This window comes from Macrobrachium rosenbergii, chromosome 10 (genome assembly GCF_040412425.1).
Source record: "Macrobrachium rosenbergii isolate ZJJX-2024 chromosome 10, ASM4041242v1, whole genome shotgun sequence".
Classification (NCBI taxonomy): Eukaryota; Metazoa; Arthropoda; class Malacostraca; order Decapoda; family Palaemonidae; genus Macrobrachium; species Macrobrachium rosenbergii.
Window position 1 is genome coordinate 25,533,649 of NC_089750.1, and position 26,187 is coordinate 25,559,835.

General features: G+C 40.5%; 1 protein-coding gene across 2 annotated transcripts in view; it reads left to right on the top strand.

Annotated features, from left to right (window-relative positions):
* Positions 1-26,187, top strand: part of Rtca (RNA 3'-terminal phosphate cyclase) — a 170,648-nt gene that overhangs the window by 65,632 nt on the left and 78,829 nt on the right. For both annotated transcript variants that reach the window (XR_010854267.1, XM_067110031.1), the window contains exon 5: positions 6,397-6,455. Coding sequence is in view for 1 of the 2 variants with exons in the window: in XM_067110031.1 (XP_066966132.1) it covers positions 6,397-6,455 (59 nt within the window). In the remaining variant the exon portion in view is untranslated. The remainder of the gene's footprint in view (positions 1-6,396; positions 6,456-26,187) is intronic.

Consider the following 26,187-nt stretch of genomic DNA (forward strand, 5'->3'; position numbering starts at 1 on the left):
ATAATGCAAATGCTGGGTATTTAACCAGATTACAGATTTCTGAATTGTATACTCAATTTATTTTAGAGTATGGAACAATAGTTTTACTAGTTTTCACAAAATTATTTCCTTTTGGTAGGCCATCTTAGTAACATACTGTACTGCATTTGATAGCACATAAGACCTCCAGTTTCAGAAGGGTCAATTAATAACAATTTTTGTTGTGTTTATGCTTAAGCATTCAGTGTTATTGAAATATATAGCTACAGTATGTCAGATAAAACTTGGACAAAGCATGCTACAGTACTAGGATAGCTGGAAAAATGTATACAGAAGCATTCATTGTCAGTGAAATATATAGCTACAGTCAGAAAAAACTGGACAAAGTGTGCTACTAGGCCAACTGGAAAACTAATCTGTTTTTTTAATAATTACAGTACAGTATAATGTAATTTAAACAAGAAAACAAAAGCAGCTTAAACTAAGACTCTTATAACTGCTTATTTTAACATTTCACTGCTTAATTTGATAGCTCAAACAAAAATATACCTTAAACTATCTTACTAAAACAATTTAGTATCATTTCAAACAAAAATAAACCCAAATCATCATCCCACAAGACCCAAAGTAACCTTACATTACAGGACTTTCCTACTACTGTTACTCTTCAGTAGGCTATGTACACCCCTAAAATGCTTATAACTGCCTATTTTAATAGTTCATCTCCAAACTTGACTGTTCAAACAAAAATACACCTCAGACCATCATCCCACACCACCATAATATCATTTCAAAATCATGTTGTAAAATTAAGTTCAAGCCTACAACTGTTACTCTTTTGTATCCCGTATCATTCACACACGTTTTCTTTGGCCTACATAACTTTGCGCATCATTCTGCTCATATTGTATGTAATGTGCTGGGTGTATATTTTACGTATATTTTCCTGTGTTGTAAGATGATTTTGATATATTTACTGTACAGGTAAGTATTTTAGGATAGTACCACTGTATAGAGCATATCTAAAATACGTGGGTAGTTCAGGCTTGTTAATTACATAATGTTAGTATTTTTGTGATTACGTACAAATGCATTTACAATTAAAAAATTATTTATTTCAGTAAGTTGTTATTAATCTTTGAAATGAGAGAGAGAGAGAGAGAGAGAAACATTTTTCAGTATCATTTGTAGCAATTTTATTTAACCACCAAGTGGGCAACATAATAATAATAATAATAATAATAATAATAATAATAATAATAATAATAGTAATATATTGTAATTTAAAAATTTATGCATTTCTATAGTAAATTATGTGAAATTTCAAACAAACAAATACATATTCCCAATCTTTTCCAAAGCTCTAAAGTAAGGGGGTTGGTTAGGTTGGACCTGTCATACAGTATATGTCAGATATCTGACCACGAGGGTCTTGGTCGGATATTTGACACATATAACAAGTCCAACCTCCCTCCTCACTTCAGAGCTCTGGAAAAGATTGGGAATATGTATTTGTTCGTTTGAAATTTCACATAATATGCTATAGAAATACGTACATTTTTTAATTACAGTATATTATTATTATTATTATTATTATTATTATTATTATTATATTATTATTATTATTTGCAGGGAGTAGACCATCTTTGATGCATGTTTTGTTGAAAATAATGGAAGTTTTCAATGAATTAATCTTATACAGGGTTTTTTCAATTCTCCTGATAATTCGTTTCTCTGGCTCAGCTAGGTTGTTCAGTAGAATTCCAATATTCATATTTGTCTGATTTGGGATATTTGTCGAAGATTGTTTTATGAAAATATTATATTTTGCTTATATCATGTACATTGTGTAGTCTGCATGTTTCAACCATCTCCGTGGTCGTCGTCACGACATTGGTGAAGACGAACTAAATGAATAACGGGTTAGATCGGCTTTTATATAAGTGGTGGGCGGGGTAAAATTCGGTGCTGAATTATCATTGGAGGCCTGTGGGCATTCCTCTCGCTCTAAGCTGCATTTCGTGCGTCGATTGTCTGTTTTGCATGTGAGTGCTGCATCGTGGGGAAGGAGCAGGGGAATTTTGATAGGCACTTCCGTTGTATGATGAATCCTGGTCGATGGTCGCGTTGTGTGGGCGCTCGTTGTGGGTCTCCTGGTAGCTGTAGGAAGAAGAAAGGTCTCTTGCATGATGGTCCATGATAGTCTTTCTTTTCCTATATGCAAGGCTTCCAAGAGGTGCAGTCGGCGATGGTCTGATGCTTGATCTATAATGTCGATGTTCAGGATAATGTCTTGTCATTTAATTCTCTGGTTGTGGGCAGTTTTTGCATGATTGAAGATTGCACCCTCTTGGGCACGGCAGGACACTCTCTTCGAAAAACGCATCGTTGTCATTCCAGTGTAACTGCCGAGGCATCCTTGGACGGGGTATAGATAACAGTAAACTATGTTGGTTTTCTTGAGAGGGTCCTGCTGAGGGGCGGCTGGATTGTTCTTCATTATCAAAGTGCTTGTTTTTCAGTTCTTGTAATAAATTACTAAGTTGACCTTCTGAGGGTTGGTGGTGTTGACCTTCTCTTCTGTGATTTTTCAGAGGGCGCACTCGTCATCTTTGTGCTTCTTATAGAAGAATCCTCTATAGTAGAGATCTATATGTTCAGGGACGTTGGGGCGTGGCTCCTGCTGGTACCAATTCTCGACATTCCTGTGGATAGATTTTCCTATTTCTTTGTCAGGGTGTCCATTATTAAAGAGGACCTGGGCAACACGCTCAAGTTCATTATGGGTGTTGTTCCAGGAGGAGCAGTGCAAGAGGTCCCTCCTGATGTAGGCACTGATGTTAGAGGGCTTATACCTCCCGGGGCACTCACTCTCTCTGTTGAGACACATTCCCAAGTTCGTAGGTTTAGTGTAGACCTTGGTGGAGAAATGGGCCTCTTTTTCTTCAACCAGGATGTCGAGGAAAGGGAGGCGGTGGTCTTGGCTGTGCTCTGTCGTAAAGGTGAGGCTGCTGTGCTGGTGGAAGGCACGCCTCAGGTCTTCTATTTCTTCCTGCGAATCAGCAACAACGAAGGTATCGTCGATGTACCTCATGTACATTCTGGGTTGGCTGCTATTTTCGAAGACCCTTTGTTTGATGGTTCCCATGTAGAAGTTAGCAAAGAGAACACTGAGAGGGGATCCCATTGCAACACCGTCAATCTGTGTGAACATATGTCCACGGTGACTGGAAAAGGGGGCCCTTTTTGTGCAGATTTCCAGCAGGGAATGGAGGGCGTGTTCGGGGATGTTCAGGGTAGGCGTGGTGGGGTCCCTATACACTCATTCATTTAGTTTGTCTTCACCAACGTCCTGATGACGATCACGGAGATGGTTGAAACATGTAGACTACACAATGTACAAGATATAAGCAAAATATAATATTTTCATAAAACAATCTTTGACAAATATCCCAACTTAACAAATATGAATATTGGAATTCTACTCAACAACCTAGCTGAGCCAGAAAAACGAATTGTTAGGAGAACTGAAAAAAACCCGTATAAGATTAATTCGTTGAAAACTGCCATTATTTTCAACAAAATATTATTATTATTGTTATTATTATTATTATTATTATTATTATTATTATTATTATTATTATTATTATTATTATTATTATTATTATTATTATTATTTGAGAATTAGTATTTATTATTAGGGAAATCATTTATTTATCTTACAAACATGATTAGTCCTCACCATCTCCCATAAATTCATTAAAAAATTCTTGTGCTTCTCTCTCTCTCTCTCTCTCTCTCTCTCTCTCTCTCTCTCTCTCTCTCTCTCTCTCTCTCTCTCTCTCTCAGTATACATATATTTTAATGAAAAATTTAGTAATTAGTGAATACACACTGTTGCTCTACGAAAAAAAAGCAAATTAGTGATAATTTTAGAGATACTGGCCAAAGAAGACTCCGGAAATTATTGAAATTTCCCACGCGGACAAGTGAATGCTGTGTTCCACAAAAGTCTGCAACAAAATTAAGTGTGGAAATGTGAAACACATAAAAATTGGGGTGCTGTATATTTTTCATTCTGTATGTGCATACATATATGTATGTATTGGGTTAAACAGGCATTTAGTATGCGTGTGTGCACCTTCTTTCTCCATGATAGTCTTTGTAATAAAAAAAATTCTCTGACAGAAATACCAAATTTTTTGTTCAGTATGCCAATGATGCAACACTTGTGGACGTAGTTAAGTGTCCATTTATGAGAAATGAAGCTGCCCTTGGCCTCATTCAGGACATGGACTGGATCAGGGAATGGTGTAGTCGGTGGGGTATGAGGCTGAACTCCAGCAAAACAAAAACACTTGATTAGCAGATCTCATACAGATTCCCACCCCATCCTCTCCTTCAGGTGGATAGAACTTTGCTGAATGAGTCTGAAACTTTAACTATTCTAAGTGTATGAAACTTTAACTATTCTAAATGCAAATTTAACTTTTGAGAAGCATCTAATGAAAGTTTCAACAAATGCCACACGATAGTTAGGTATTATTTGTAAGGCTTCATATATTTATAACAGTGGCAAAATCAGTGCCACTTGTTTTAGGTCATTTGTACTTTCTTGACTGGAATACTGTTCTCTGGCGTGGATGGTTGCTTCTGCCAGAGATTCATCTCTCTTAGATAGAGTGGTTCATGGTGGTAGGTTTCTGTTTCATAAAAGTAGCAGTTACGACTTGGACCATCGATGGATGGTCTCTTGTTTGTCAGTTTTTCATAAGCTGTATTTCAACAGAGATCTTTCACATTAACAATTGATCCCTGATCCCCTTTATATGCCGAGAGCAACTAGATTTGCTGGACAGCAACACCAATATGCAGTAAATGTGCCTCACTTTCGAACTTCTCAGTTCCAGAGGTCCTTTATTCCTCACACTGCTGGACTGTGGAACGGCCTCCCAAAGGATGTCGTGCAATTGGAACTCATGAAGTTCAAGCGAAATGCAGTGCATTACTACCCTAATGCTATTCTTCTTTCATTTTGATATATTTCTATCTCTTTATCTCTTTATTTTATTTTTTCTTTTTTATTAAGTGGTATCTCTTTCTTTATTTCCCTTTACTTCCTCTCACTTCTTTCTAATGAACACCATATTCTTTGGAAGCTTGAATTTCAAGTCAATGGTCCCAGTAGGCTTGTTCCATATGAATAGGTTTCATATACTGAATAATAATAATAATAATATTTGATACAGTACAGTACAGTGTACTGGTAACAATACAGTATGTGGAGTTTTTGGCATCTCAGTAAACATTAGCTTATCTAATGCCTCATTTTTTTTTCATATAAAACCCCGGTGTATATTTCAAGCCATTTTTTGGAGAAAAAGGGGGTTGGGTCTTATATGCCATCAAATATGGAAAGTATTCAGAAGAAAAGCTTTAATTTACAGGAATAGCAAAACTATCGTTACCTTGTAGAGCAACATAACAAGCTGTTGAAGCAGTTAGGAACAACCTGACTTCTTGAAACTGACACCCTTGATAAATGGCCACTGCCGGACCACAGAAAATCCAGGATGACAAAATTCATCCCCTAAAGACCCCCTTATGTAAACAGTCTTGCGGGGTCATTCCACATATATATTGCTGTGTTATCAAAAGTAGAACAAATCTTTGGAGTAATCAGTGTCATTAGTTAGGTTTAGTTCCTTATAAAAGTTCTGGCCTGCTCCATAAGCATCTCCTCGCAAGCGCGTACACCTTCGCAACATCAGACTTCAACTACTTTATAAGCAAACTGTCAAATTGATCTGGCACCTTTCAATGTTTTCCAGCACTTAAACTTTTTTGGCTTTTGTTTTCAGGAAAAATGCTGCTCCTTTTTCTTCCTATAAACCTGCCAATGTGTGTGTGCGTTTCTTCCATTTTGGCAAATGTCTTTGGGTAAACATTCATTCACATAGGCTCCACAACTGGCACAGAGACTTAACTCATTTTTAATCAAACTGCCACAAGCTCTCTTATTTGCACATCCTCAGGATACATATTCCTTATCCATCAGACATTAAGTTAGCATTGATTTTCTAATTGGAGAAGGCATGGATTATTGCCATTTTCTGGCCCGTTTTATGTAGATACACCTGCTGGTATCGTGTATATTTTTGGAAAATATCTTCTTTATATTTTCATTGTTGTTTCTTGAAAAAGCCTTACAGTGAAAACCTAATTTAAAGCAGTTGTGTACTGCACTGTAAAACACTTGTGGTCAAAATTCAGTACAGTATTTATGCACCATTAATGTTAGAAAGGAAAATATGTTATATGAATGTAGCTGTAATATCAAGGAGATCGAGATTACATTGAAAATTAAGCGCTATTAGGTATTACTGTATTACCGAGATAACATGAAGTTTTTTACAGGTTTTCAGAAAAGTGAGTGCCTGGTTTGGACTTAACTTCAGGCTGTTTTTAAAGACTAGGTAAGATCATTTTCTTTGTTGCCTAATTTTTTCATATTAGATAATGTAACACATTATACTATAATGAACTGTTTAATATATTCATTAAGCTTCAGTACCTTCTTAATTTACACAAGGGTTGTATTCTGATGAAAGCTGTGTAACCTAGATTTTTATAAGAATGGCACAAGGACAGGTTGCATGCCTTGGTTACTGTATTTCTCCAACTATTAAAGGGTGGCTAAGTTTGGTATAATTAGAAATTTATTTGTACATTGAAAGTACTATATATGGTACCAAAAGTTGTCAAGTTCTTTTGTTCATATGGAAATATAAACCACTGCTGTTCATATGGAAATATAAACCACTGCCTTTTATGCAGGATTATCTTTTAGTGTGAGCTGGGAGTGGTCATTGAACTTGGTAACAAGTATATATAGAAGAAATAAGACAGGAGCATTCAGTGTCACCTTAGGAGGGAATGCAGTATGTCCCCCGTAATCGTGGAGGTTAGGGACCACAACCACCCGCGTTAAGCAAAAATCTGCATCAAGTTGGTATCCCCGTATAAAAATGCTTGGAATTGCCTATTTTAATAGTTGTCTGCCTATTTTAAAAGTTCACTGCCTATTTTAACCCTTAAACGCCTATTGGACGTATCATACGTCGACTAAAATTGTCTGTTGGGTGCCGAGTGGATGTACCGTACGTCGACTACAAAAAATTTCAACCTTTGGTCAACTTTGACTCGACCGAAATGGTCGAAAAACGCAATTTTAAGCTAAAACTCTTACATTCTAGTAATATTCAATCATGTACCTTCATTTTGCAACAAATTGGAAGTCTCTAGCACAATATTTCGATTTATGGTGAATTTTTGAAAAACACTTTTTCTTACGCACGGGCGGTAACTCAGCCGAAAATTTCATAAATTCTTTTGTCATTTTGTCGTAATTTTTGCACTGTTCTATATTAGCCGTTACATAAAGTTTTATATATGAAAATGTGCAAAATTTCATATACAATACAGCAAAATACAACCCATGGTTGTAGCTTTTATCAGTTTGGAAATATTTTCATATAAACCACGATAACTGCCAAAATTTCAACCTTCGGTCAGCTTTGACTCGACTGAAATGGTCAAAAACGCAATTTTTAAGCTAAAACTCTTACGATCTAGTAATATTCAATCATTTACCTTCATTTTGCAACCAATTGGAAGTCTCTAGCACAATATTTCGATTTATGGTGAATTTTTTGAAAAATTTTTCCTTACGCCTGCACCAGAAATTCTTTCATCACGTTGTCGTAATGTTTGCACTGTTTTATTTTAGTTGTTACATAAAGTTTTATATATGGAAATGTGTGCAATTTCATGTAGAATACAACAGAAAATAACTCATGGTTGTAGCTTTTATCAGTTTTGAAATATTTTCATATAAATCACGATAACTGCCAAAATTTCAAGCCGGTCAACTTTAACTCGACTGAAATGGTAAAAACGCAATTATAAGCTAAAACTCTTACATTCTAGTAATATTCAATCATGTACCTTCATTTTGCAACAAACTGGAAGTCTCTAGCACAATATTTCGATTTATGGTGAATTTCTGAAAAAAAAAAATTTTTTCCTTACGCTCTGTATGATGCGTTACTCGTCCGAACATCTCAGAAATTCTTTTCGTCATGTTGTCGTAATGTTTGCATCGTTTTACATTAGTCGTTACATAAACTTTTATATATGAAAATGTGCGCAATTTCATGTAGAATACAACAGAAAATAGCTCATGGTTGTAGCTTTTATCAGTTTTGAAATATTTTCACATAAATCACGATAACTGCCAAAATTTCAACCTTCGGTCAACTTTAACTCGACCGAAATGGTAAAAACGCAATTGTAAGCTAAAACTCTTACATTCTAATAATATTCAATCGTTTAACTTAATTTTGCAATAAATTGGAAGTCTCTAGCACAATATTTCGATTTATGGTGAATTTAAAAAAACATTTTCCTTACGCTCATGCGCTGTAACTTGGCTGAACATCTCAGAAATTCTTTCGCCTCTCGTTGTCGTAATATTTGCACCGCTTTATATTAGTCGTTACATAAAGTTTTATATATGAAAATGTGCGCAATTTCATGTACAATACAACAAAAATAACTCATGGTTGTAGCTTTTATCAGTGTTGAAATATTTCCATATAAATCACGATAAATAGAAAAATTCGACTTTCGGTCAACTTTAACTCGACCGAAATGGTCGAAAACTGCAATTGTAAGCTAAAACACTTACAGTCTAGTAATATTCAATCAATTAGCTTCATTTTTCAACAAACAGGAAGTCTCTAGCACAATGTTTCGATTTATGGTGAATTTTTGAAAAATTTTTTTACGCCCACGCATTATTAATTCATGCATCATTTTGTGATAATATTTTCTCTGTGTTGCTTTGATCGTTTTAAAATTTGTTATATACCAAAATCATTGCAATTTAGTGTACAATACAACTAAAAAAATTAACTCATTAGCTTTAACCGCTTTTGCTTACAGCGCGATTTGTATACAATTATATACAAGTTTTTTTTCTCTGTCATACATTCCAATATTTATATATGATAATGATATTTTTTCATTTCTGATGGTTGCATACTAAACCTCAGGCAATGACAAAAAAATGAGCCAAAAATGAACTCTTAATCTTAAAAACTAAGCGCATGTGATTTTTTGAAAAACTTTTTTCCGCTTCAGCGCTAACTCACCGAACGCCGCCGGCATACAGGAGACGTTTTTGTAAATAGGGCTTCGGCGTTAAAGGGTTAATAGTTCAAACATTAAATATACCTTAAACTATTATCCTAAAACCCTTTAATATAATTTCAAAGTCATCTTACAACATTACCCTTAAATGTATATGGCTTACAGCTATACGTGAAAACAAATCTCAAGTTTACCTTGTATTCAAGCACAAACATTTTCTCTCATACAGTATTGAAGCTGTCCCATTTTCTTTTTTGCATATAGGGGAAACATTGGGAATTTACAAGTAGACTTAAGTACTGTGCCTAAATATTTAAGTATGGGTAAAAAAAAAATTATAAATGCAATCAACAGTGATAAAGTATTCTCTTGTGTACTGCTGTGTGTGCTTGGCTAAACTTTCTCAGCATACGAATGATAGAGAGAGAGAGAGAGAGAGAGAGAGTATTGAGGTGCTTACATCGAAGTCTAAGCACAGTAGCTTGGGGACGAGATTGACAGGCCATTTAAACTAGCTGGGGAGGAGAGTATAACCTTGTGTTGCCTACATATGAAATTCAGATTTTAAATATTTTTATGATGATTAGAGTGAAATATCAACAGTGATAAAATATTCTCTTGTGTACTGTTATAATATGTGTGATAATCTTATAGTCAACTAAACTTGTAATGAAGCACAATACAGTAAATCAGAGAAAGAAAAAATGTGGCAACACACACCTGCGTACTCACACACTTATTTGGGACGATTGTTTTTTTTATACAGTACATATTATGATGATAATAGATCATTATAGTAATACAGTATAAATGGATTCTTTAGGTGAGATAACATTTTATTGATATTTTGCAGTGATTTTTCATTAAAGGATATGTATACTGAGAGAGAGAGAGAGAGAGAGAAAAAAAAACTGATACAGTCAAACCTTGACTGATGAGTGAACCAACTCATGAGTTTTCCGAGAAACGAGCTGGCACCTGAGCAATTTTTTGCTTTGAAAAGCAAGCAGAGACATGGGCTATGAGCCAGCAAGCCAGGGAGATTTTTATGAAAAACTCAGTAAAAATGCAGTTTACATTGTTTTCAGTACACCCAGAGCATTTAAAAATAAGGTTTTCTTAGGATTTTTAATGATTTTCGACAATTTTTTGGTTTACGACGATTTTCACCTTACGACATGTCGCAAGAACAGAACCTCCGTCGTAAACCGGGGATTGCCTGTAGTTATACTGCCCCACCCACTTTAGGGGAAGGATAGGTAGGTACAACACAGCTGAAGAGCTCAATTCGTTTCTGCCGGTCAGTGACTGAACACTTGGTCTTTGACAGCTCTGAATTTGTTGTTTTTCACCGGATGGTTGCTGTTGTTCTTCATTTGGCGGAGTACTTTCTTTTTTATAGTGTGCTCCTGTTAATTAGTCTTGCTAATTCAGAACTCTCTTTTCGTGACTTTCCTGATTTTTACTTCTCGATTAGGCTAATAATGTCAGATTCTAGCCTTTCTGGTATTAGGTATTGTAGTAAAGGCTGTAAGATTAGGTTGACTTCAGCCAAATATGACAATCATACTGTTTTTAGTTTGTGCAGGGAGCAAATTTGCTCTCCTGAACTTTGCTGTGACGAATGTAAAGACTGGGATAAGGGGAAGTGGAAGACTCTAAATGCATATTTAGATAAGTTACAGCATGACAGTTAGGGAAGCTACTGCTAGGGCTGGAGCGAAGGCTTCTGCTAGTCAGGTTTTGTCTCTGGGGGTTGATGTGGCTGATTTACCTGATCCTGCTACACCTGCGACTGCTTTTTCCCCTATCTCAAGTCCTACTTTTCCTGCAACTCCAATCCCTGGCTCTCATTCCTCTGATCCCAACACCATTGCCAGCTTAGAAGCTTGTGTTGATAAGAAATTTGATTTATTAGTGAACACCGTTTCCCAGATTGGGAACTCAGTGCGTGTCCTCATGGACAGATTCAACAGTGTTAGTGCTGTGTCAGGTGCAGTGTCAGCGGAGGGGGCAGCTATTTGTCCCATCAATGCTCCTAGACCAAGGTCCCTGCTAAACTCCCCTTGCTCACTTGGGAGGAAGCAAACTAGCAGTCCAAGGGAGGTCAGTGGGTTTTGCCCACGAGTAGTCGCTGCCTCATCCGAGCCTGTCGTCCACTTAACCCAGGACTCTTGAGGATTGCCGTTGGAAAGGCATCTGCTTGGACATACATGCTTTATCTTCCAGTGACTCGGACTCTGGCGCTCAAAAGCATGGTCGGCGCTTTGCCAGTATTTTGAGACCATTGAAAAGGTCTGGTGCCCCGATGGATGAAAATGTTCCCCCAGCTCGTAAGTGAGTGTTGGATAGGGCTTGTAGCCCTCTTCACTCCTGTAGTTTTTGGGAGTCTCCCCAAGCTTCTCGCTCCCTTTCAGTGTCCACCGAGTGCCACGAAGTGTCCAAGAAAGTGCTAGTTAGTCCATTGTATGGACATAAAGTGTCCAAACACCCAGAGTCTGAGGGTTTAGTGCCAGATTGTGAGAGATCAGTGTCCGAGCGACATTCGTTGGACCATCCGTTGTCCGTGCTTCCAGCTAGTGGGCACCCAGTGTCCGTGCCTCCCAAGAGTGATTGTGTGTTGTCGAAGCGTTCAGTTCATGAACATTAAGTGTCCGAGTATCCGTCTTATGGGCGCCCAGCACCCGAGCTTCCTCCCTTTGGGCGCACAGTGTCCGAGTTGCAGACATCAGATCTCTCTGTTAGATCTGTGAGCAGACGTCCAGGGACCAAGCATCAGTGTTAGTGGGTGCCAATGTTGATGTTTGTCCGCCTACCAGCATTTGTCCAGTGCCACAGGTAGGACTTTCTGTTCCCGGTGTATCTTGTGCCAATCCTCTTGTGGTTCAGGATCCTTCCTTAGTTCCTATTCAGCGCCGCTTGGATAATATCTTGAACCTGTTACAGAAGTCATCTGCAGTGACTCAGGTTCCCTCGGGTCCTCTGATGTCCCCGATTTCCTCTGATGAAGAACGCATGGAGGACGATGCTCCCACATTGAACTATTCAGTTCCTTTGCGGTTCTTCCTGGTTTGCTATTTGGACTTCTTCTCTCCAGCTGCCCAGTTTTTCTCCAGGTTCGGCCTTTATGATGCAACAACCATCAGGAGCGATTAGGTTACCACGTATGGTTCTTTCCTCCTCCTCCAGAAAGGTGTTTGTATTGACGTATGGTTGTCAGAGAAGAGGGACATAGGTAAAGCGGTCTTTTGTTCGCCTCCTTCTCGTCTGATACGACAGAAGTATCTGTCATATTCTGCTGGGGAAGCTCTGTCCTTGGGAGTTTCTGCCTCCTCTCAAGGGGACTTCTCCAGTCTCATTGATGCTACACGTCGGTCAGCCTTCTTGTCCGCTAGGATTTGTTTACTTCATCGGAGTTGGACCATTTGCTGAAGGATATTTTTAAGGTCTTCGAGGTTCTGAGTTTCCTTGATTGGACCGTGGGTGCACTAGCTAAGAAGATCGAGGACAGCTCATCACTTCAAGAGAATTTTGCCTCAGGTTGGTAGAATATTCCAGTGACAGGAGAGTTGCAGAAGAAATCCACCCAAGACCTGCTCGCTCAATCCATGAAGAGGACTAGGATCCCGACACATCCTTCTTCTCCTCCTGTTCCTTTACCAGGACTTCTCCGTTAGTTCAGCAACCCTTTTGAGGAAGTAGAGGTCACTTCCAGTCCTGTCTGAGAGCCAATTTGTGTCCAGTACGACCCAGCAAACAACCTTCCAACAAACCTGTCTCTCGCAAGTGAGTTTCCTGTCCTCCGTGCCCTGGTGGGAACAAGGCTCCTTCATTTTTGGAGCAGGTGGGAGTCAAGAAAAGTAGATCCTTGGGTGCTACAAGTATTAAAGGAGGGCTATGCTATTCCCCTTCAGGAAGAAGCCTCCCTTAGTAACCTCTCCCATCAAATTGACAGCCCACTCTGTAGGCTCAGAGAGGTTTTCAGCCCTGTCTTGGGAAGTTTTGGCTCTGCTCGAGAAGCAGGCATTAGAGGAAGTCAAAGACACTAGCACGGAGGGATTTTACAATCGTCTCTTTGTAGTCCCCAAATCATCAAGGGAATGGAGACCTGTCCTGGACGTCAGTGCTCTGAACTTCTTTGTCTAAACTACGAAGTTCAAGAAGGAAATCAATCGCTTGGTGTGGCAGAATTCAAAACCACAAAAAAAACAGTACACAACACTCACCCTGGTCCTCGGTTGCTGGAAGATGGAGTAAGGCGTCCACGGTCGCCAACACAGCACACACAAAAAAACACAAACCCAACCAAAACAGAAAAACACACGACTCAAACATACAGCAACAAGAACAGCACACTAACAAGGAAAAACAACAACTCTGAATGAGCACACAAACAAACTGTTTTAGACCAAAAAAAAACGACTGACCGGCACTAGCTCTGACTCAAAACTGCCTTCAAAACCGAAAAATCCTCACATATATTCCACAGACAGACAGCGCCGTAAACAAACTAACGACCTCATCCCTCTTCCAACAACCGAAGCACTCACTAACGACAATTACACACACACACTCTCTCTCTCTCTCTCTCTCTCTCTCTCTCTCTCTCTCTCTCTCTCTCTCTCTCTCTCTCTCTCTCTCTCTCTCTCACAAAACGTTGGGAAATGCTAAATAAAAACAAATTTATTCATCCCTCTATATTTCTCCCCCCTTTTTAGCATTTCCCAACCAACACCTTTCACACCTCTTTCAAATCGCCTTACGCAACACCCACGGATGCTCACTAGCAGGTCCTCTAGATCGCGTTCACGGGCACGCAATCATTCTCTCAGAATCATTCTCTCTTCTAGCAACATTCAAACTCACATCTTCTCCTCCATTCTCTCTCAGATTCACGCTATCTTCTTCACTATTACCACTCTCAATTTCATCCACAATCTCATATACCCTCTAACTCGTTCCCAAATACCTCCCCAATTCTTCAACTAACCCATCCCATTCGCTCATTGACCTTTCCAATTCTTGCAACGATTCATTCATGCTTTCAATCACTCGTATATTACTGCTACGCTCTCTTACTCTTACACTTTCGCTCACCTCCAACGTTCACTAACCCCTACACGTTCAGTCAACTCGGTTATATCAAACCCGCATATGCTATCGTTCTATCCATACCATCCCATTCATCCGTATTACACGCTTTATCACTCATTTCCACTTTGGCACTCACACCTATCACACAACTTACGACCATTCAGTTTACTTTACGTTCTTCCCTTTCTTACGTTTTCTACCATACTCTATCAAAACAAATTGCTGATCCTCATGCAACAACCCCTCACGTACATGCATCACACGCACCGCTTGCATCCTGGAGGACCCACCCATTTGAACCCCTTCACACTCAGTTTCCCGAATTCGCTGTCACAGTCACCCTCTTTCGTCTACATACACTTGATACATGCCCTTCCATTCCACATTCGACACACTTCGCTCTCAGTTCTGAACACATTCTCGCATAATGCCCATTCTTACCACAGTTGCCACATATTACATTCACTCGGGTACCCCTACAACCATTAGCAATATGACCCACCTGTCCGCACCTGTAGCATTTTACCCCCCTATCTTTCGTACACTCCCTTACCAAATGTCCCGATTGCCCAAACCCGAAACACGCTCCTAAAGCCCACCTACACTCATTCTTTGTATGTCCTTCCTTTCCACATCTAAAACACTTCACTCGACCTCCACTCACCGACCTTCCCCTTTGTACACTACTATCCCTAACCCGTCCAACCCGTTGTTCCCTTACAAACCCACCATTCATCCTCACTGGCACCTCCACATTACTTGCTCTTACACTCCTATCTATTACACTATCGGCCATTCTCATTGGGCCCTCAACACTGCATCCCTAAAGCTTCCAAACTCTGGCACTCTCTCATCTACCCCAGCCCTTACACTTTACTTCTGCTCTCTTTTATAACCCTGTCAAGCTCATAATCTTCTACAATTTCCAAAATTTCTCCCCAAGTCAACCTTTCATTCGTCCATCTTTTCTTCTCCTTCCGCTTCAAGTTCACAAATTCTCTAACTCCATCTGGCACTGTCCCTAACAACTTCCGTACTAACTCCTTACATTCATCTATCCCATCATCCCCAAACTTCTTCCTTGCCAACGTCTCCAGCCTACAAGCATACAGTGACAAGGTTTCCCAGCTTTCATTCTTGCCTCATCAAATTCATTCTTCCTCTTATACTTAACACTCGCTTTCATACGCCTCGCTTGCTCAACTAGTCTAGCTTTCACCTTGTCATACTCAACATCCCCCACACTCATAATAACCCTATACATATCAAGCAAAACCCAGTCAAACATTCTCCTAATTCTCGTGCCCACACTCTCTTACTTTCCCCATACTTATCCTGACAAAACCTTTCATACTCCCTAAAGAAATCATGCACATCCCTACTTCCATACTCATTATACCTTTCACACCGGGTACCTCCTCACATACATAGCCTTTCTCACTTCTTTTTCACTTTCACTCTCACTTTCGCTACTTTCACTCTGTCCTTTCATACCCTCTTCCGAATACAAAGAGTCCACTTCTGCACTTACATTCATCTTACTCATTACACTCTTCTTTCCCCTCTTTTTATCCACTTTTATCCACTCACCTCCATCCACCTCACTATCACTACTGCCTTCACCCTCTCCCTTCTTTCCTGCCTTTCCCACTTCCTTACCCTTCTTACCAGTTTCCTTTCCCTTTCCCTTCTTCCCTTTTTCTTCCCCTGACTTATCCTTACTTTCCCTCCGTTCCTTCCCTTGCTTTTCATTCCCCTTTTCCTTACCCTGCCTTTCATTCTCTCGTTTCTTACTTCCTATTTCCACATCACTTTCATCACTCACGCTTCCATTCACTTCATCCTCCTTTTCTTTCTCTCTTGCCCCTTCACACGTTCCAGAGGACCTGCCTCCAACAGCCCCTTCTCCAAAAACACCCTTGAACATACCTTTCACCATTTCTTCCACACTTTTCATCATTCCCTCCAACTTTTTATCCATCCTCTCTACCATCCTGTCTTCCATTCTCTCTTCTGACTCTTTCATCTCCCCTTTCATTTCTTCTTTTGCACTTCTTAGCATTCCCCCCATCTCCTCCAACTGACTCCTCAATCTCTCATTCTCACCCCTCAACCACGTATTCTCCTCTCTCAACCTCACCAGTTCCTCTTCCATCCTTCTCTTCAGTCACACTACCAACCACCAGTCTCAATTGCAGCTGCAATACCAGCTGCCCCACGTTGGGCGCCAAATATAATGTGGCGGAATTCAAAACCACAAAAAAAACAGTACACAACACTCACCCTGGTCCTCGGTTGCTGGAAGATGGAGTAAGGCGTCCACGGTCGCCAACACAGCACACAAAAAAACACAAACCCAACCAAAACAGAAAAACACACGACTCACGAACATACAGCAACAAGAACAGCACACTAACAAGGAAAAACAACAACTCTGAATGAGCACACAAACAAACTGTTTTAGACCAAAAAAAAACAACTGACCGGCACTAGCTCTGACTCAAAACTGCCTTCAAAACCGAAAATCCTCACATATATTCCACAGACAGACAGCGAGTAAACAAACTAACGACCTCATCCCTCTTCCAACAACGAAGCACTCACTAACGACAATTACACTCTCTCTCTCTCTCTCTCTCTCTCTCTCTCAAAACGTTGGGAAATGCTAAATAAAAACAAATTTATTCATCCCTCTATATTGGTTCAGTCAGCCATCCATCAGGGGGATTGGATGTTGACGATAGATATGCAGGACGCTTATCCACATTCCAGTTCACCAGGATTCCAGGAAGCATCTGAGGTTCATGTTCCAGGATGGTCTTCCAGTTTCGGGCCCTGTGCTTTGGCCTCTATCTCTCCATGGCCCCTCAAGTTTTCACCTGGGTTCTCACTCCATTAGCAAAGTGGTTACACCTCATAGGACTCAACGTGTCCTTATACCTGGACGATTGGCTCCTTCGCTCCCCATCAGAAGCCCAGTACACGGAGGACCGTCAGAAGACCCTTCAACTTGCACAAAACTTAGGATTATTGATAAACTTCAAGAAATGGCAGTTAGTCCCCACACAGTCAATTCTATATTTGGGGATAGTGATAGATTCTCTGAATTTTTGGGCTTTTCTGTCCCGACAAAGGATTCTCAACTGCATCTCGAAAGTCCTAAAATTCATTTCTCTTCCGTCCTGCCTGGCCAACGCTTGGATGAGCCGTGTAGGAACTGTCGTCAGAGAAGTTTGTACCTCTGGGCAGGTTACATATCAGACCGCTACAGTTCTATCCCAGAGCCAAATGGCAGAGGAAAATATTTCTGGATTCATTCATCTTCGAAATCACCCCCAAAATCAAGAAGGACCTTTAGTGGTGACTGGCGGAGGATAGATTCGTGGCAGGATTGTCGCTTTCTCCTGTGAACCCCAACCTAATGTACTCTGACGCATCAGATCTGGGCTGGGGAGCCCTTCTCAACGGCTTAGAAGTGTCAGGTTTATGGTCTCCTACAGGAAGAGATCTTCATATAAATGTAAAAGAATTGAAGGCGATACAGCTGGCTCTTCAATTCTTCGCAACAGAGACCTTAGGAGGGACAGTTGCGGTTCATTCAGACAGCATAACCGCACCGGCCTACATCAGGAACCAAAAAGGAACCTGCTCTTTTTTGCTGTGTGAAGCAGCCAAAGACTTTCTGCTATGGGCACAGAACAAAAGACCACTGTTCTGACCTGCTTCATTCAGGGCAAAATGAACGTTCTTGCGGGCAAATTGAGTCACGGTGAACAAGTTTTATTGATGGAGTGGGCACTCAATCCACAGGTGTGCACTGACCTGTGGAAGCAGTGGGGAAAGCCGTCGGTAGACCTGTTTGCAGCGTCAAGAAACGATCATCTCCCTTTGTACTGTTCCCGATGGCAGATCCGCAAGCTTGGGTGACGGATGCCATGTTGCAACATTGGTCAGACCTTGACATGTATGCCTTTCCTCTCTTGAGCATGGTAGGAGAAGTGTTGAGGAAGTTCAGCACCCTCAGCAACACTTCAATGACCCTAGTGGCTCCCGTTTGGCCACACAAGAAATGGTTCCCAGACCTTCTGAGTCTACTAGTAAACTGTCGAAGGCTTCTGCCTCACAAGAGAAATCTTCTCAGACAGCCTCATTTTCATCGTTTTCACCTGGGCTTATCCACTCTTGCTCTGACAGGCTTCAGACTGTCAGGGAGCTTGTCAGAGTGAAAGGGTTTTTAAGGAAGGCTGCAGAAGCTATTGCAAAATGTAGGCAGTGATCTTCTGCTGCAGTCTACCAATCAAAGTGGACAGTCTTTCAGAGCTGGTGTCGAGACAGAAGTATACCTGTATCGTCTTCTCAAATGACTGTACAGTAGCTCAGATTGCAGATTTTTTGCTCTTCCTCAGATGCTTGAAAGGTTTAGCTACTTCAACCATCAAAGGATCCAGAGTCACGTTGAATTCTCTCTTCAAATACAGAGGAATAGACCTTTCATGAAGCCAGGACTTAAGTGATTTGATAAAATCTCTGATTACTTGTAAGCAAGATAGAAGTTCTGAACTTGCATGGAATTTGGATATTGTCCTCAAATGGCTCTCAGGCCCAGCTTTTGAGCCTCTAGAATCCTCTTCTCTTGAGAGACCTGACAAGGAGGATGCTTCTGATGGCTTTAGCAACGGCGAAGAGGGCTAGTGAGCTACATGCCCTTGATAAGAGAGTAGGTGATGCTGTCTGCTCCTTGACCTTAGGATTCATGGCAAAGAGCAAAGACCCTTCTAGTCCCTGGCCACGTTCTTTTCCAGTCAAGAGCCTGTCTAACATTCTAGGTCAAGCAGAGTAGGAGAGAGTCCTCTGCCCAGTTCATTCTCTTTGCAAGTATTTACGAAGAACCAAGGAAATTAGAGGCCTCTCTCTGAACCTGTGATGTTCGGTTAAAAACCCCAGTTGTCCTTTATCTAAGAATGCCTTAACATTCTTTTTAAGAACTGTGATTTCTGAATCACACTCTAGGACCCAGGAGGATGTCCTTCCTTTATGTAAGGTCAAAGCACATGAAATTAGGGCAGTGGCGACTTCATTGGCCTTCAAATGTAGTCAATTGCTGTCTTCTCTCCTGCAATCCATGTATTGGAGATGCAAATCAGAGTTTGCAGTGTTCTATCTGCATGATGTGGAAACAGTTTATGAAAGTTGCAGTACTCCAGGCCCATATTTCACAGCTGGCATGGTGTTGGGTAATGAGGGACAGGAGGATTTTCTTTGTTTTTTCCTCTATCCACTCTCCTTGAATAAGGATTGATTTTTTCTCGGGAAGCCTGATTGGCACGCTGTCATGAGTGCCACCAGTTGGTTTGTATTTTAACAAGCTTGTGGTGTAGGTTTTAGTTTTTTGGTCTTATTTTGTACTGCACCTAGGGCAAGGGCACGCACACATTTCGATGTGTCATTTTGGATTGTTAGCTTTGGCAACCTGCAATTAACTCCTACGTTGCAAAGCACCGACTAAACTAGAGGTGACTCTCGGCTTTACTGCCACACCACCACAGGTTGAGAGGATCTCCGACCAGAGGCAGTACCTACCTGCCACAGCTCCCTCACGAGGTAAAGTTACAACAAGCATTTCACAGTGCTAGCTAATTTTTGTATTTTCAAATTCATCTCCATTTCTGAGTGTTTTTGATTAGTTTTGTCCATGTATCCCACCTCCTGTCAGTGTGGGATTCAGCTATGTAATTATTTGAGAAGTTACGTATATAAAAATGACATTTTTATAATAAAATAAAGTTTTTTTTTTTATACTTACCAAATAATTACATGATCAGAGTCCTCCCTCCTCCCCTCTCATGGGCATAGAGCATAAACGAATTGAGCTCTTTAGCTGTGTTGTACCTATCCTTCCCTGAAAGTGGGTGGGGCAGTATAACTACACCCAAAACAAAAGAGTGCTACTGCGAATTTTAAATTTTGAGCTGCTGCATAAAGTAGAAACTAATAGCTATGTAATTATTTGGTAAGTATATATAAACCTTTATTTTATTATAAAAATGTCATTTGTAATTTAGGATTAAAAAAATGAAATGATAATTATATTAGGGCATTTTGTTTGGTCACTTAATTTCTGCTAAGAATTTTATTTGCTGGGATTTCCACACCAGACAATGCATGCAGCTAGTTGGGTCACTCCCTCGGGTGGGTACTCATCCTAAGTCGCAAGCACTACCTCCTTCCTAAAGGATGAGCCTCCAGATGTGAAGTGTATAGTGTTTGTATCCCTGTAGGAACAAATGGAAAAATTTTTTTAAAGTAATTTACATTTTTATATATGGTTTTACCCACCTCAACCATCTTGCTCTGTTTTTTGTCTCCTGCTGAACAAACAATGGCTGGTATAGGTTGGAGAGTGTGGGTAACCCCTCCCCCCTCTCTCTCTCTCTCTCTCTCTCTCTCTCTCTCTCTCTCTCTCTCTCTCTCTCTCTCTCTCTCTCTCTCTCTCTCTCTGTTACTCAGGCCACAGCTGTCCAGCATATGCAGTGTAGGATACTCCATATATGAAAAGCTTTGGTTGGTATATCTAGGAAAAATGCAAATTTTATATAAGTAGCTTACCGAGTAATTACATTACTAGTAGTTTCAGTCACTCGGCAGCTAAGATTTTGAAACTCGTGGGTCACTCCATTTTGCTTTGGGTAGGTGACTAGCCCTGCCCACTTTCGGGGAAAGAGAGTAACAACTAGCAGAAAAGCATCAATTTGTTTCTGCCGACTAATGGCCGTACACCAGTTATTAGCAGCAGCTTTGTTTTGAAATTCGTTATTTTTCCGACTGTCCTTTCGTCAATTGGTGAAGTATTCTTTCATTGATATCATTGCAGCATACTTAGATAAAGTTAGGTTTCTTTTTGAAACACTATTAATTGAATTTGTGACTTTTTTTTCCCCAGATTGTGACTTTTAGTTGACTCTTAGTAATGTCTGACTCAGGTTCAACTAGCTTTAGGTATTGCAGCAAAGGCTGCAATACTCGTTTGACTAAAGAATCTTATGATTCACATACAATCTGCTACAATACTCGTTTGACTAAAGAATCTTACGATTCACATACAATCTGTGCAGACTGTAGGGGACAGTTATGTTCAGTGGTTTAAGGTGTAACAAGTGTTCTGACTGGGACAGTAAGAAGTGGAAGACTTTGAGGTCACATTGGAATAAACTGGCTAGGGATAAGAAGAGGAAGGCGACTGCTAGACAGATTAGGAAGTCTGTAGCTAGCCAGGAATCTCCTAATTCTAATGATAATGTTAATGTCGATGTTGATGTTCCTGTGATTTCTGTGAATCCCTTTCCCAGTTCTCCATCTGTGCAACCCTCTCCTCTACCTGGCTCTCTTGCTTCCGAACCCAACCCCATTGCCAGTCTCAAGTTGAAGATTGATAAGAGGTTCGAATTAATAGTGGAAGCCATTGCCCAATTAGTGTCATCTGTGAAAGTCCTAATGGACAACAAGAGTGATTTGGAGCGCCCAGTAGCGCCTAATGCTAGTGAAGTGTTAGTGGAGGAGGTTGATGCCCGTCCTACCGATTCTCCTTGGCAAAGGTCAGTGGCATACTCCTCTAAACCAAGGAGTCAAACTGGGTAGCCTAATGGAGATTGGTGGGGTCTACCCACGGGTAGTCACCCCTCGGTTGAACCTGTTACTGAATCCCAGGTTGCAGCCAGGTGCCACTGGAAAGGCACATCTTTGGATGTACTTCTTTCGTCAAGTTCGAATGAGTCTAGTCCCAGGCGCCAATGGCGCTTTGTGGACGAATCATGTCCTCTGAAAAGATGTGCAGTGGATGTCTAAGTGCTCATTAGTGCCCGAATGCTCTTCAGTCCCTAAGCGCCTGTCTTCTCTTGAGCTCCACAGAACACCCAAGCACCCGTTGATTCCTGAACGCTCAGTGACGCTTGTATGTCCAGCAGTTGCAGAGTGCCCATCAGCGCCTGAGCACCCGTCTTCAACCGATCGTCTAGTTTCTACTGTCAGCCTTTCAGCTCTGTCTTCTTTGGTTAGGGCTGAAGCGGTTAAGTGCCCAGCGCCAACTTCTGTGCAGCCGTCTCCTCTCCTTCGGGCTAAGCCTGCTGCTAGCACACTGGCGCCTGCAGCTGTGGACCCTATTTAAAGCAAATTGGACAGCATTTTGAGCCTACTCAAGAAGGCTCCATTGGCTCCCCAACCTCCAGATTTGGCTGTGTCTCCTGAATCCTCTGACGAGGAAGATGATGTGCTTGTTCAGGACGCTTGCCCATCAGCTTACGGGTCTCTGTTAAGGTGTCTTCTTGTTACCTTTCCAAGTTTCTTTTCACCTGTAGCTCCATCTTTGCTCGCTTCTGCCTTTCTAATGGAATCTCTGAATCTGCTAAGCTGCCCAAGTTGGTGCTTCCTTCCTTGGCAAAAAAAGCCTCGAGTGATGTTGATGGATGGCTGGCAGAGAAGTGGGATCAAGGACGAGCCATCTTCAGTTTTCCTCCTTCCTGGTTATCCAAGAGGAGATACTTATCATATGCAATGGGGGAAGCTCCTCCCTGGGAGTGTCTGCCTCCTCCCAGGGGGACTTCTCCAGGTTGATTGACTTGTCTCGAAGATCTGCCTTTTCTTCAGCAAAGATTATGTTCAGTTCTTCAGAATTATCCCACTTTCTTAGGAACTTGTTTAAAGTTTTTGAAATTTTAATCTTCCTTGACTGGGCTGTGGGTGCTCTGGCTAGTAAGATTAAGGACTGCCCTGTTTTGCCCAAAGATAGTACAGTAATACTTCGATCTTACACAATTCAAGTTGCACGAATTCACACACACACGAACTTTTCACTGGAACCTAACTAATGGGCATATGCGATTTTTTCACAGACACACAAAATTCTTGAGAAACCCTGCAGAAGTGGGTGTTTAATTTTTGAAGTAATTTACAAGTTTTCATGCTTTTATGTGTAAAATCTGTATGAAAAATGCATTTCATTCTTTTATGTGTAAAATCTGTATAAAAAATGCATTTCATGCTTTTATGTGTAAAATCTGTATGAAAAATGCATTTCATGTTTTAATGTGCAAAATCTCTATAAAAAATGCATTTCATGCTTTCATGTGTAAAATCTCTATGAAAAATGCATTTCATGCTTTCATGTGTAAAATCTGTATCGAAAATGTATTATTTTTATTTTTGTACATGCATAAATATGATGCAAAGGTAATTTCAGCACATTCAGTTAGTGTACTTTTACAAGATGTGATACCCATTTGCAAAGTTACTGCACTTTTCAAAGATGATACCCCTGCAGAAAATGCTTGTTTAATGTTTGAAGTACATTTATAAGTTTTCATGCTTTTAACTGTAAAATCGATATGGAAAATTTATATTTATATTTTTGTACATAAATATCATACAAGTATTATGTCCATTTGCAAAGTCTTTGTCACAAGGACTTTACATGACCTTGAGATGAGGTTGTTCAGTCGCGCTCACTTGATAAAATGAATTCGTTAATGTAATATCAGAGATGTAACTAAGAGTTGTATAAGTGTCATTCTTTGAAAATTACTCTGTTCACCTCGGAGAAAAGTGCTGGTGCAGTCTGTATGTGCATGTAATTACAGCATGTTCAATTGGTGTACTTTTACAAGATGTGATACCCTTAGTTACTGCATTTTTCAAAGATGATACCCCTGTAGAAAGTGTGTTTAATTTTTAAGTTTTTGTGTTTTTAGGTGTAAAATCAGAATGGAAAATTTGTATTTATATATCTGCGCATAAATACGATACAAAAGCAGTACAGTTACTTTATTACAGTATCTCTCTCTCTCTCTCTCTCTCTCTCTCTCTCTCTCTCTCTCTCTCTCTCTCTCTCTCTCTCTCATTCGTAGTTAGCACTCAAATACTTTTACAACTTATTACTTATTATTTCTCTAGTACGTCATTACCTGTACAGTATATAATTTTAAATTGATTGAATTTTACCTGTACTGTACTACCTTCTACGAACATTATGTACATGTTTTCGATGTTTTATGAAATTGTACTTTTGTTGACTGTGACGTTTTGCCTGTGACGCGTTTTGCTTTAGTGTGACAAAGAAAACGGCATCCCATGAATTAGGGTAACATTAGTATACGTGACGCACCTACTGTAAATGCGCTATTATGAAACTGTGCAGTACTCAATTTTTATGTCAACCATTTACTGTATTCCTTTTTTAGGGGGTAATAAGCTAAATTTTAAATAAAATTACACTAACTTTAGTTCATTTAAAAGTTAGCTTAATACTTTGGGAGCATGATTAGGGTCATATTTAGTACTTAAACTCTGGAAATAAACATTTATTAGCACTTTTAAAGTCCATGCCAAACTTACGTGAAAATTCACCTTGCACGAGGGGCTCCGAAACCTAACCTCGTAATTTCGAGGTATGACTGTACTACTAATTGGCTCGGAGTAATCTCATGCATAGATGGGATGGCTCCCAAGAGTTGGCTTCCCTTTATACAATGGGAGTTCTTAAAAGGAGGAAACTTAGGTATTCTTACACCTCTAAGGGAGTTACTCCCTTGCAGAAGTCAGCACTCCTATTTTCCCCTCTGGACCATCATCATTTATTCCCGCAAGCTAAAGTTCTGGCAGTATCATCAGATCTTCAGAAGAAGAGCACCCAGGATCTTTTGACCCAGTCCTCTAGGCAGCCTAAGGATATGTCTGGGCACTTCTAGGACGGTCTTTCTCCTACAGATGTGTCCCTTTCGTGGCAGCAGGCAGAGAACTTATTCTAGATCCCGATCTAGCGACAGGTTCATTTCACGTGCCATTAGGAGATCCTCAACTAGAGCGTCCTCCTGTAAGTGAAAACTATGTCCTCCAAACTCCAGTAGGAACCAGACTCCTTCTCTTCTGGGAGGCGTGATGGGAGAAAGGGGCAGAACCTTGGACCGTAAATGTCCTGAGGGAGGGTTACACCATCCCTTTCAAAGACAAGCCTCCTTTGGTCAGTAAGCCAGTAATATTGACAGCCTACTCCGTAGGCTCAAAGAGGTTTTTAGCCCTCAGAGGAAGTTTTGTTCCTCCCCAGGAAGGGGGCGATAGAGTTAGTCGAGAACATGAACTCCCCAGGATTCTACAACCATCTGTTTGTGGTCCCAAGGCATCAGAGGGTGGAGTCCCATCCTGTACATCAGCGCCCTGAATGTCTTCATCCAGATGACAAAGTTCAGGATGGAGACAAACCGAACTGTCCTGTCATCCATTCGCCAGGGAGATTGGATGACATACATAGATATGCAGGACACACTTCCTCGTCCCTATACATCTGGACTCAAGGAAGCATCTATGGTTTGTATACGAGAACAGAGTGTTCCAGTTCCATGCTCTGTGCTTTGGTCTCTTGATGGCTCCATAAGGAAGCATCTAAGGTTTGTATATGAGAACAGAGTATTCCAGTTCCATGCTCTGTGCTTTGGTCTCTCGATGGCTCCATAAGTTTTCACCAGAGTTCTCACTTCCCTCTTAAGATCTCCCTTTAGTTAGACAATTGACTCCTTCGGGCTCAATTGAAAGAGAAGTATTCAGAGAACCTTCGGAGGACCTTCTCATGGCCCAGGATCTGGGCTTGATCAACATGCAGAAATCCCAGCTGACTCCTTCTCAACAGATTCTCTATTTAGGGATGATGATAGACTCTCTGAGTTTTTGGGTTTCTCCATCCCCGAAAAGAGTAAGAGTCTAATCTGTGGACGGTAAACAAGTTTCTTGCTCTCTCGAATACTGCTCTGTCAATGAATAGATGAGCCTTCTGGGGACGTTATCATCCATAGAGCAGTTTTTTCTCCTAGGCAAACTACATATGAGACTGCTACAGTTTTTCTTAGGGATCAGCTGTGA